Source organism: Macrobrachium nipponense, chromosome 1 (genome assembly GCF_015104395.2).
Source record: "Macrobrachium nipponense isolate FS-2020 chromosome 1, ASM1510439v2, whole genome shotgun sequence".
NCBI classification, from domain to species: Eukaryota; Metazoa; Arthropoda; class Malacostraca; order Decapoda; family Palaemonidae; genus Macrobrachium; species Macrobrachium nipponense.
Window position 1 is genome coordinate 52,948,014 of NC_087200.1, and position 12,500 is coordinate 52,960,513.

The window sequence follows — 12,500 nt, forward strand, 5'->3', positions numbered from 1 at the left end:
CTGACAGCCAAGCGCTGGGACTCATGAGGTCATTCAGCGCCGAATGGGAAATTGAGAGAGAGGTTACAAAGGTGAAAGAGGAGAAAGGTTTCCAGTCACATTGTCATAAATAATTGTTAGAAAAGGTGGAATGTGAGATGGAAAAGAAACACTACGAACGGAGGTTCAGTGAAAGGAATGAAAGGGGTTGCAGTTTGGGGCCGAATGGACGCTGCAAACAACCTCAAGTAGTGCCTACAGTGCACCCGGCGTCAGGTGCATTGACGGCACTACCCCCTTTCGGGAAACCTTAAGTCTGCGAAGACTTGATGACGTCCTACGTACACAAACAGGTCATTTTCCAACAGTTAAGATTCGCTTCTTCAAGAATGAAGCTGAAACGAAGACCTTCCCACCCATTCCAAGCTAGTACAGTTCTTTCCTTCCACTGGCAAGTCATCCGAGGCGTCATTCCGAGGGATCTGGCTCACTTCCCTGGGGGCATGCATGCCTCGTCCTTTTCCCTATCGTTCGAATCAAACAGCAGGACCGCCTCCCACCACCACCTTCCGTCGCCTCGCCTGTGGGAAAAGTGGGGAGGTAGCGAATGCACAGGCCCATGCAGGACCTCCTTGGTACAAGTCAGGTATTTTGCCTGGGGATGCACACGCTGGTGATCAGAAGCAGTAGGTACACGGGCATTCATTCCTATGAATCGGAAGAACAAAATATCTCCACAATATCTACTATATGACAGAGAAGACAATGAAGATTGGTAAAATTATACATGTCAAATTTACAACTGACAAATCAGTTGTTAAAAAAAACATTGCCTCGCATAAGCTAAATAAGCAATGGCCACTGTATTGAAAAAATTTCTCTAAATTGATTAATAATAATGACAAAGAAAGCATGCCACGACTTTTCCAAATGGAAAGTCTTCATCGACCGTTTTTTTTTCGGCTGAAGGCATTTCCAGTGAGCGCCAACTACGAGTTCTCAATGATTCCAAGACCTATTATAACACATCCACACAATTAGATATAACACGAAAAAGTGACGTCACTCTAAACTGGCTTTATTTATTGGTAGGTTTCCGCAATAGGATCCCAGACCGCCTTCAAACGAGCGTAGCACATCCTGGTATTGTGCTGCTGCCTTATCTATAATATACCGCGCCTCAAAAAGCGGTTGTGTAGGCTACGAATGTGTCTGTCTGTATCAACTAATCAAAGGAGCATTCATCTCCTTTATGGCCCACAACGTTGCTCTTGGCTCTTTCCCCTGGCTGTTCTTCCATACCTTCTATGGAACAGCACCTGTGTCGCGAATGCTCAAAAACTGCCCAACTCAATGGACACTGAACAGGGCTGGCAGTCAATGTGCATCACTTATCTGTGCTCGTTCAGAACCGCCTTGGTCTGGAAATAACAATGGCCCATTCCGGGGATATGGTAGCTCGCTAAAAAGTGCTATAATTATAGTAATCTCTCTTTTAAGAATAACAGATCCGGAACGTAACACTCAAGTAATAAAGGGAATACTTAGTCAAATAGGACGATCAATGTTGACAAAGGACACACTCGCAGTCCTTCTATTAGATGGAATTCTATTCTAACAGAAAATATTTTAGTCATATATATTATAATCATATATATATATATTATATATATTAATAATATATATATATATATACATACATACATAATAATTTTTGACATGTACATACTATTATTTTTTTACCCTAGACAAGAAATGGTCACTTTCGTTTGTGTAACACCTGTGTCAAGAGTAATGTCACCATTATTCATGACACCAAATGGTACCGCCAGCTTTGTGAGGACTGAATAAAAGAAACAAAATTCTTCCATGATATTCATTGCCCAAATAAATGGGAAAGCACTCGTCAAAACTCAGGTCGATGTGCTTCACGTCCTCTCTCTTTCGACTTCAACGCAGGACCCAATTCTTGAATCAGCGTCATTCTTCAATTCGTAGAAACCAACGACTCCTGCGAACCAAATGGATGGCGTCAGGCCAAACTTGAAGTCTTGAAAGCTGAGGGATTCGGTGACGACAGGCAGTTCGAAGCATTCCCCACCCTCCCTCCCTTGCCACAACCCCTACCCCTCCTCCCCCTCCCCCACAAACACTCCTTTGATAACGGTGCAACTCAGGTGCGGTACTCCGGCCTCGAGTTCTTCCACCTCCCTCTGATCCCCTCCACTTGCTCTTGAGCGCAATACTCACCCAACACCGGCTCTCCCCCCCAACCACCCCCCCCCCCCCCCCCCCCCCCTTCTGCGGTTATCTGTTCCACATGCCACGGATGAACCCTTTGCCTATAAAACACAGTTTCTCTCTCTCTCTCTCTCTCTCGACAAGTGAAACTACGAATGGAATGAAATGGAACATCCAGTTTATGAAAAAATCCAAGCACTGGGAGCTATGAGGTCATTCAGTGCTGGAAAGGAATTGAAAGTAGGTGGGTTTGAAAGGTGATAACAGTAGGTGGACAGCAAGATGAGAGAGACTGTGAAAGGAGGTACAGTAAAAGGAATGAAAGGGGTTGCAGTTAGGGTACGAAGGGACGCTGCAAAGAACTTTTAGTAATGCCTATGGTGCACCCCGTGAGGTGCACTGACGGCACTATCCCCCCTACTTGGAGTGAAACTACGAAGCCTTATGGTGAAACCGACGGAAATGGAACGATTAAGGGAACCATCTTGCCATGAAAGTAGGTGACGACGACGATAATGATGACGATGACTGGGTTGTGCGCGGTACTCATCACAAAAATAGCTCTTCATGACGAGTGATATCAAGGTAAAAACGCTGAACACACTTTCCAATGCGGAGCCACTAAGCAATCAACACTGCAACCCTCTCACTTCCTGAAAACCATTTCCAATGGTCTCAGGCAGCAAACAAAAATATGATCACGGCTGAACTTTCTGAAAAAACAAAAACAAAAAAACAATGTACCTATCTACTATATACCTCCATTCTAATTCTTTCACCTCAGTGCAAATACATTCAATGCTTCGAATACACCAGACACCAGGGGAAAACCACTTGGAGCAAAAAGCGTCTAAAATGTGTTCCATAATCATCCAATTTCACCATAAAAATAGTTCTTGTGAACTGTACATCTGCATTGTAAGAAGACACGTCAATTGCTTACTTCATGTCCTGATAACAAAAGCAAATACTGCTGGTAAAGTTCGGAAACAAAAATCTTATGTTAGCCTATTGTTTCTATAAACACTTAGATTTTCTTTTATCCAGTCTGGGAAATAGTACACATTCTGCTTCGCGTCTGACCGGAGATGCCTCACGAGAAGAACCAACTTTCCTCTCTTAACACCCACTCACTGTCATTCCCTAAAATTTGGTTGGTCAACACTTTCCACCCCAACCAACCGTTTTTCTGGTACGGAAACTGTCTTGTCAAACGTCTCCACACACACACACACACCAAAACTCATGAATCACAAAGCATCAATGTTCAATGAGTCTGGAAGTTAATCGAATTATTCTCCATGTGTAAGCGAATTAGCAAATACGGTGTGACACTCATTTTCTGTCCACTGACTAATAACCAATATTACTTACCACTAGAATTATTACCGCTCTCTTGTCGTATATTAAAAGGTACGGCTAGGTAAATGTTCATGATTTTATTCAGCACACTATCAAATAGAATCCTTTCAAGTATACAAAATCAGTCACGTAGCTCCGTGTCTCTTTACATCTAACAAATGACTTCCCATCAACTGTCACGTCATAATGTCGATTCTTGCAGAAACATATTCCACGTTCAGATCGAAAGCCCAGCAAGTAACGACGTCATCAGTTCAATTCTATTTGAAAGCGGCCACTAACCACCAAAGCAGTCTGCGTGCTTTCGACTCTCTCCCTGGAAAAGCAAGCATTCGCAAATACGTCCACACATGTAACTCTCGTCGCCTAGAAATTCTGTTTTATGTGATAATAATGTGACCTAAGAGTTTGACACGAACGCCAATATTTAACTCAACACTTAGAGATACACATTCTAATGAACAAAGTTCAAGGGAGTCAACCATAGCTAAGATAGTGAATCTATACTAGCTCTAGTTCATGATAGGAGACGGTTCTACACAGATCCAGCTCAAGCAAAGGTCGTTGAAACGAAAGAGAGCACTGAAGATAACAATCTATTAAAACATCATTAACAACTTCCCGAAACAAAACATTCATTTCATGACTTTTTGCCACAAACATGAACATTCACTGAAACTATAACCACAGCACAGCTGAAACAACAACAACAAAAACAAAAGCAGCAGCAGGCGACGAAAACCGGATCTACAAGCGCTCTTTACACCTCGCTCGGCTCTATCTTATGCAGTAGTATAACTGTTCCAAGCAAGGAGGGAGGGAGGGAGGGAAGGAGGGAGCTCGATGCAATGCAGTGGTTCCAATTAACATTTTAAGGCATTCTGGGCATTGCAAGTGTTGCAAACTGCACCTTCATCGATTCAGAAACACAGAGACAGACAAAGTTGAAATGGGTACGCCTCCTACTCTATGCAAGGCCAGGCTCACTTCGAAAAAACATGATCTTGCACAGCGAGATGAACATGTCACAAGCAACAAACGAGACACAAGTACCAGTCCCCTGAATTTCAGGAACATTCATCAAGAGACACATAACAGCATTATGGACTTAAGATGTGCAGGTGCATCAAATCATCCCGGTCACAGACAAATGCTGCAATTATTATTCAGGGCTGTTTCGACAATGCTGCAACTCGCTCACTCAGAGTCGAAAGTACTGACGAGAATCGAAACGCCAATGGTTCCAAATAAAGGACCAAAGAATATGACAATGTCTGAACAGAAGCCGTTTTTGATCCACTCAACTAGGAAGTCGACCTGTTCAACAGAAAGGCGGACAAAAGTTCGGCAAATTTACGAGGGGTCTTCACGCAGGCGCTTTGCAATCAATTTCAGATGTAGTCCTTGTTCATTCTTCAATGCAAACATCATACTTTTTTTTTGCCGTTTCCCCCGTATGATTGAAAAAGAACTTCATCTTCCATCTTTCTTTTCGACTCAATTTGCTCAGAGGCCTTTTCTCGCGACACTTGGTTATTACTTCACGGGAAGTAGCAGGTAAACAGCCCCAGAACAGCAACAATGACGAGAATAATCATATGGAAAAGTGGAGGCGAGGGCAAGGGATGATAGGGGCTTCTCTCTACGTGGACGGCAGAAGAAGAGCTCTATTATATACTCCCAGATCAGATTAACCTCCAAGGAGGGAAGTCAACTAGTTTTGAAGTATCCTTTGATGGGAGAAGAAAGGTACAGTCTGTTGACCTCCTGAGGGGCGAGGCAACAAAAGGCCTCTCCACTGCCCTACCTAGTACTACTCCCCTTCTTCCTACGGCTGAATATCTCTTCAATAACTATTATGTAAAGAGAACACAATTTCCATACTCTCATTAACATCGTACCCCTGAACTAGGGTATAAAACAAATACTAGCCAACATGTGTATTTCACTCAGGCATGAACGTATATGTATTATTACTATTTTTATTATAATTATTATATAAATCATATATGTTATTACTCCTCTTATTATTATTATTATTATTATTATTATTATTATTATTATTATTCAGAAGATGAAACCTTTCATTTGGAACAAACCCACCAAAGGGGCCACTGACTTGAAATTCGAGCTTCCAAAGAATATGGTGTTCAATAGGTCCAAGACAGACGAGGTCAAGGAAAATACAGAAAGAAAAGATGAAAATATATTAAAATGCTTAAAAGGCAAAAGGAGGAGAACAGTATTATGGTAGTTATGCATTGCACTTCACTTGAACTTTGAATGTCCAACTGCAGAACATCCTGTGGGAGGCTGTTCTTCCACAGTCCAACGGTGTGAGGAATAAAGATCCTCTGGAGCTGAGTAGTTAAGACAGCGATGCAAAACATTCACTGCATATTGGTGCTTCTGGTTGCTCTCGCCAGTTAAATGGGGATAAAGACTATATACAACAAATAACTTTAGTTGAATTTTGTCTAAAAACAAGGATAAGTAAGCTTACAGAAAGTTTTGTCTAACCTGAATTTAAACTTTGAAATAAAAAAATAAAAATAATTCAGCTGCTTGACAAAGTCACGCGTTTACAGGGAAGAGCAGTGGCTGAGAGTTCAACAAATATGTATATACACAAACAAAATCTCAGAAATTTAAATTGACTTTAAATGGGTTTAGTACTCACGGGCATCTGGGCTGGTTCACCTGTCAGGCATACAACGCCCCAAGAGGCTGCACTCACCTGAAAGAACCAATTTCAATTAATTGAAACCATAAAAACGAACTAAGTCAATATTCACAAGCCATATATTCCACAATGTGCAGTGTGTTTAAAACTACAACTACAAATTCAACATCAACAAGCGTTCCACCAACTCATAAGCAAAATCCGACTTCCATGAATTCAGTGTGTGGTGGTTCTGCCCTTAAGGCCGCTCATGGGTGCTTATCAGGATCAAAATGAGAGAGAGAGAGAGAGAGAGAGAGAGAGAGAGAGAGAGAGAGAGAGAGCGAAGGGCTTGGCCATCAGGACATCATTCATCAGAAAACTCGATACGCCGAAGTTTGCATTTTTGACTTTTTTCATTGTGGTCTTAAATATGGCGCAGATTTTATGTTCCCTTTCCTTTCTGTTGTTGACAGTAGGTAATATCCGGCCATTTTTCATTTATGATTCATTGTTTCACCCCCTCTCCCCATTTATTTTTCCCCGCACATTTCGTGTTGCCGATTGTTGGCGCATTTCTTATGTCTTATTGTTCATTGGAAGAATTCGGATGGTGGGGAGAGAGGGAATGAGGTTGTTATATGTCCCAACTCTCCTCCATTATTCCCCCAGCGAGAACTCGAATTCGAGTGAGTGTTCGACACTTGACTTCTTTGTGCCGAGCGAGAAATAGGTCTGTATTGTTGTTGTCTTTATTGCACTCGTCTAAGCTCCCCCTTTCATTGTAGGGTCGGGCTCAATCAAGGCCAATATATTGAAGATGATCATTCATCAGAAGTAAGCCAATGTCAAGGATAATGCTGAAGAAAAGAACTCCTTTATTTACAAAGGAAAAAAACAAATTCATAAATGAAATAGATTTAAAACTTATTCAAATGCAAGTAGAATAGTATGAGGGCAGTCAATTATTGTAGTACCTTCGCTTTATAACCTCTGAAGTTCCAAGATTAAGTCTTTTTTTTTACGCACAGAATTTCCGGTCACGCAGGTAGACTTTTCAAATTCGACAATTCCAGTGGAGTGTTGTCTTAGGTATCTATTCTTTGTGTATTCCATGTATTGTTTGTATGGTGTTTTTACTTTGTATGGAACCAGTGGTTTTATTCAGAACGGGACCAATGGCTTGACGTGGCTTCGAACCACGTCGAGTGAACTTCTATCACCAGAAATACACATCTCTAACCCCTCAGTGGAATGCCCGAGAATCGAACTCGCGGCCACCGAGGTGGCAGGCCAAGATCACGGAGGCGCTTATGTGCATTCCATGTAAATGGCCTTGAGCTGAAAATAAAATTTATTATTATTATTAGTGGTAAATGCCGCACCAAGATCGAGGAAGACCACGATACCACAGACTTTATCCATGATTTCTGATGATGGGTCATACATAAAACAAGAGCGGACAGCCCAGACTTCTTAATAATAAATAAATAAATAAATAAGGGCCTGCCGAGACAATCATCCAACATCCCAACAGCCTACTCTGGCTCCTAGTCTCCATCTCTCAAGATTCCTTAGTCTCGGGTTCGGGGCTTCATCTTGAGCGAACCCAACGCTTTCAAGACACCCTTCCTCATCATCTTCTGAAGGTATTTTTTTTTTTTTTACCTCCCAAGGACATCCTAATCCTTTACTCAAGAGGCTTTCACGAGAATATTCCTCTCAGAATCTCTCTCTCTCTATTCTTACCACTCCTCCATCCTCATTCGAAGCGTTCCCCACCCAACCATCGCCGCCATCATATTCTGGTTTCTCCAGTCTTCCGAGAGAAATTCTCTCGTTCCCTCACACGATATATACTACTCTTTGGGATGGTGCTACATACTACTACGACGACGTCCATAGTACCCGGTACTACAACCACCCGCCACACAGGCGCTCATCGAGATGGAAGTCTATAACACTACAACACAGACCCAAGCCTCCATCGTCCCTCACGGGGCCATTATCCCTTCCTTCCCTACTCCAGGACAAGCGAAGGCCGAAGGGACACACTTGTGGAACCCCGAGGCCATTTCGCAGGCCTCCACGTCTCTCTCTCTCTCTCTCTCAACTGGTCAACACGTCAGTGACAAATGAACACTTCTGAGATCTTTAAATTATTGTTATTCTTAGGAAAAAGCGAACTACAGAGGGGCAAAAATAAATGTGTTAAAAGGAATTAGTATAAATATTGCAAAAAAACACGAAAGCAACAGACGACACAAAAAGCTCCGGGTAATGGCAAACAAACAATATCAATGCGCGACGAGTAAAGGACCAGCAGCAGGTATACCAAGACGGCCGCACAAAAATATTGACACGCATAATGGGCAACACTGTCAGGGCTCGGCAGCGGTGTTGCCAAACGAAGAGAACAACCCAAAGCAAACAATCCTTGCCATACCATTATAATAAAATCTACATTTTGCATTAACTCGGCAAAACGTAAACTGTTATCGCTGTCAATGACAACCGTGTTCTAAGATGCGACATTTATCCAGTAGTACTCTGGTATGTGGGTCAAGACTCTAGGCTAGAGGCGCATTACACAGGGGTCACTAAGAGGAACACGAGAGAGAGAGAGAGAGAGAGAGAGAGAGAGAGAGAGAGAGATTAGGAAGGAACGCGACTGGGCCAGTGGACTGGGTATGGAGAAGGTTGTGGGTTGGAGGCTCCAAGGTTCGAGGTGGTGGCAAGCTATGCGTACCTTGACCCTGGAGATGCCGGTACTACTAATTCAGCAAAGCCTCAATTGGTTTTCTTTTTATATTATGTTGCTCAAAAAACTCATTCTAGAGTATAACAGTACTTTCGTCTTACGTTTTACCTATTTCATATAAAAATTCAAGTTAACACATATATACATAATATACATTGGACATTTTGTTGTAATGCAACTTTCAAAATAAAGACGTCCCAATATCCGTGCGAACACGGGAAATAAAATGTGTGGCATATTAAACTCAAAAACCTAAATGAAGCCGACCAAACGAAGAAAAGGAGAAACAGGTGGATAGCGGAGGAGGGGGAGGGGGGAGGAAGGGTGGGGGGGGGGGGTGTTGAGCACTATGCCCGAGTAGGGCAGGAGGAGAGAACTTGGGCTCCCTCCACCGCCGCTCGGTGTCCTCCGGTGACTTGGGAGAGATTTCTCCCTGACGACTACTACCTACTTACTACTATACTACTACTACTATACAACTCAAAGTCTACAGAAGGCTGAGCTGTGCAGCCATGTTGCTGACTGAATCTCAAACAACACCACACTATAAGTATGACCATCAAACCTGAAATGAGGGTCAAGTGGCCCTTAACCTCTACGCAAACTTGTACATGATCCCGTGCAACTCGGTTTCATCACTACAGCCTAACAGGAAATGCGAGTCTATTGGAATTGAATTGAATATAGAATTTAGGCCAAAGGCCAAGCACTGGAACCTATGAGATCATTCAGCGCTGAAACGGAAATGGAAAGTAAAAGGCTTGAAAGGTTAACAGGAGGAAAACCTCAAAGCGCAGTATGGATCCATTGTTAGGAGGGGTTGAGGAAAGTAGGATGGAGTAAACAAAACATGAAAGGAGGTACAGTAAAGGAGCGAAAGGGGTGCAGGAGGTACAGTAAAGGGAGCGAAAGGGGTGCAGCTGGGGACCGAAGGCTGCTGCAAAGAACTTTTTAGTAATGCCTGCAGTGCACCGCGCGAGGTGCAACTGACGGCACTACCCCCCTAAGGGAAGAAATGCGAGGCAAAGTCCCCGCAGTGGGTAGCGCCGTCAGTGCACCTCACGCGGTGCACTGTAGGCATTACTAAAGGTTCTTTAGAAACGCTATTTCCATGACGGAGCCTCGTACAGTCGGTGGACATTCCTGAGAAGTCCTGATCACTGGCGCTCTCTAAGGGACAAACAGCCTCAGAGAACATCGTTCTTCAAATTTTACAAGTGTCGTCCTGTAAATTAGTTCCTTTTTTTTGGGGAGGGGGGGGGGGGTGGTCGCTCCTCAACTAAACTATCTTGCTAACCAAAATGGGTACCACCTAAAAAGTGCTCTCTCTCTCTCTCTCTCTCTCTCTCTCTCTCTCTCTCGATGCAAAAGGAAATCGAAACTATGCTATCACAGTTTGCAAAACTACACAAGGAATTCAATTTGAATTACGTCAGGCATTCGTCGTGAGAGATTACTACGAAATTGCACTCCAATCAACATTATCTACTATCCAGTGTTTAGGTGAGAGAGAGAGAGAGAGAGAGAGAGAGAGAGAGAGAGAGATAGGAGAGAGAGAGAGAGAGAGAGAGAGGGGGAATAAATGTTGGTAAAAATATCAAGTGCAAAAATGAAGTTACGAAAGATTAAAGAAACGAAATAATTTAGGACTCAAACTACATCGAAATGAAACATCTCTCAGCAATAATAGAGAACACTGTACAATACACCATAAACTGAAATCGTAGATACGATTCCAACATACGCCAATTAGCAGGTGGCCATAAGACATCACTAGAATGCTGTCTAGGAATGTACAATATTTCAGCAACTGACAAAAAGACCTTCAACACAGTCGATTCCCCACGAGTGAGACAGATGACGGAAATGACTGGAGTTGGCGAGCTGTGTCAGTCGTCGAACGGAAATGCGTAGTCTTGAAGGAATTCCAGCAGTTATTTCGTGATGGCTGTCTTCACACACAAGTGACGGAAAGGGCGTTTCACTCCTTCAAGGTTCCGGATGATCGTTTATTCTATTGGTTGTTCCGTGACACTGCAAATATGAGACTGATTGTGTTCACGCCAGACCGACTGCTAAGAACGGACAGATTATGAAAGTGAGATCTCCACAAAAAAACAGTGGTTAGACCAGCAAACTGATTAACGTCCATCACAACAGGGCAAACATACTGTGAGTCATATGGCGGACTCCACATTCAACAAACCCATACTATAACGCTGCAACACGTCTTCAGATTTTTCTTGAAAGACTTGATAAGTTTCAGTCCTCCTAACTGGGAGCGTATTATACATTCTAGGAGCTGACATTTGGGTGGCCGGTAAAAATGGCACAGCAAAAAATGTCACAATTTCGGCTAGGAAAAATACGGGAAAACTCAATTTCGGCTAGGAAAAGCACAGGAAAAAATGGCACAATTTCAGTTTGAAAAAAAAGGAAAAAGTCCATTTCAGCTAGGAAGAACAAGAACACAGGAAAAAATGTCAATTTCGGCTAGGAAAAACCGGAAGAAATGTGTCAATTTCGGCTAGAAAATCACAATATCATTAATTCCACAGCCATAGGGGATATATTTCTTGTAAGTCGCTGTCAATGTCACTCTACACTTCAGTCAGGCCAAAACTTTGTTGCCATATCGTATTCAAGCAATATCCAGTCATTGTTTCCAACCTTTCATTTTGTCAGAGAGAGAGAGAGAGAGAGAGAGAGAGAGAATCTGTCTGCATACGATTATTTTATCACTCTCCAAACTTATTCTGTTATGCTTTATTTCATATTTCCTTGCTTACCAATTTATTCTATACCTACGATATAAGAAATCAAGACATTTGTAGAAAGGAGAAATGCCTCCGAAGCTGTTTGAAATATCGGCAACAGCACCAAAATGAGATGCCATGTTGACAGAAAACCTGATTCCGTTTCTTTTTATTGCATAAAAAGCCTATCAATCGTAAACCTACGTAAAGGAAAAGATGATATTTGATATCTGTAATGGGAGAAATGGTTTTATCTCGCTGTTTGTATAAAACCCCCCCTTGCTACTCAACCCGACTGACAACTATAAAATTTGTTTGTTTTTTGTTTTCTAAAGTTGTACTACCTGTGCTTCACATTTTAAAAACCTTTTGAATACACACACACACAAACAGGTCAAATGAGCAGTATCTTTAGAGAGAGAATTATTAAGGACTCCTAGGGCTTGGCAGGTGTCAATGATTTTATTATCTTGGAGGACTTTTTGTTAATCTTGGGATGTCCTTTGGTCAGTTCTTGGGATTTCGAAAGAAAAATAATCTGAGCAGCAGCAAACACACAAATGACTCAAGGTCAGCAATTAGCTTGCCCAACGATCCACCTTATCAATTGACGCTCTCAAAATAATTAGGAACTCCTGATACACGAGATCGCACGTTACATACACACACACACATACATACATATATAATATATATATATATATATATATATATATATATATATATATATGTGTGTGTG

At 42.2% G+C, this 12,500-nt stretch overlaps 1 protein-coding gene across 3 annotated transcripts in view; it reads right to left on the reverse strand.

Annotated features, from left to right (window-relative positions):
- Positions 1–12,500, reverse strand: part of LOC135219303 (hemicentin-1-like) — a 113,823-nt gene that overhangs the window by 36,534 nt on the left and 64,789 nt on the right. The window contains exon 1 of one of the 3 annotated variants that reach the window (XM_064255959.1): positions 6,263–6,285. The exons of 1 other annotated variant lie outside the window; for it this stretch is intronic. Coding sequence is in view for 1 of the 2 variants with exons in the window: in XM_064255957.1 (XP_064112027.1) it covers positions 3,595–3,655 (61 nt within the window). In the remaining variant the exon portion in view is untranslated. Of the gene's footprint in view, positions 1–3,594; positions 3,671–6,262; positions 6,286–12,500 lie in introns of those variants that run through there. One more of the 3 variants, XM_064255957.1, reaches the window with a different exon arrangement.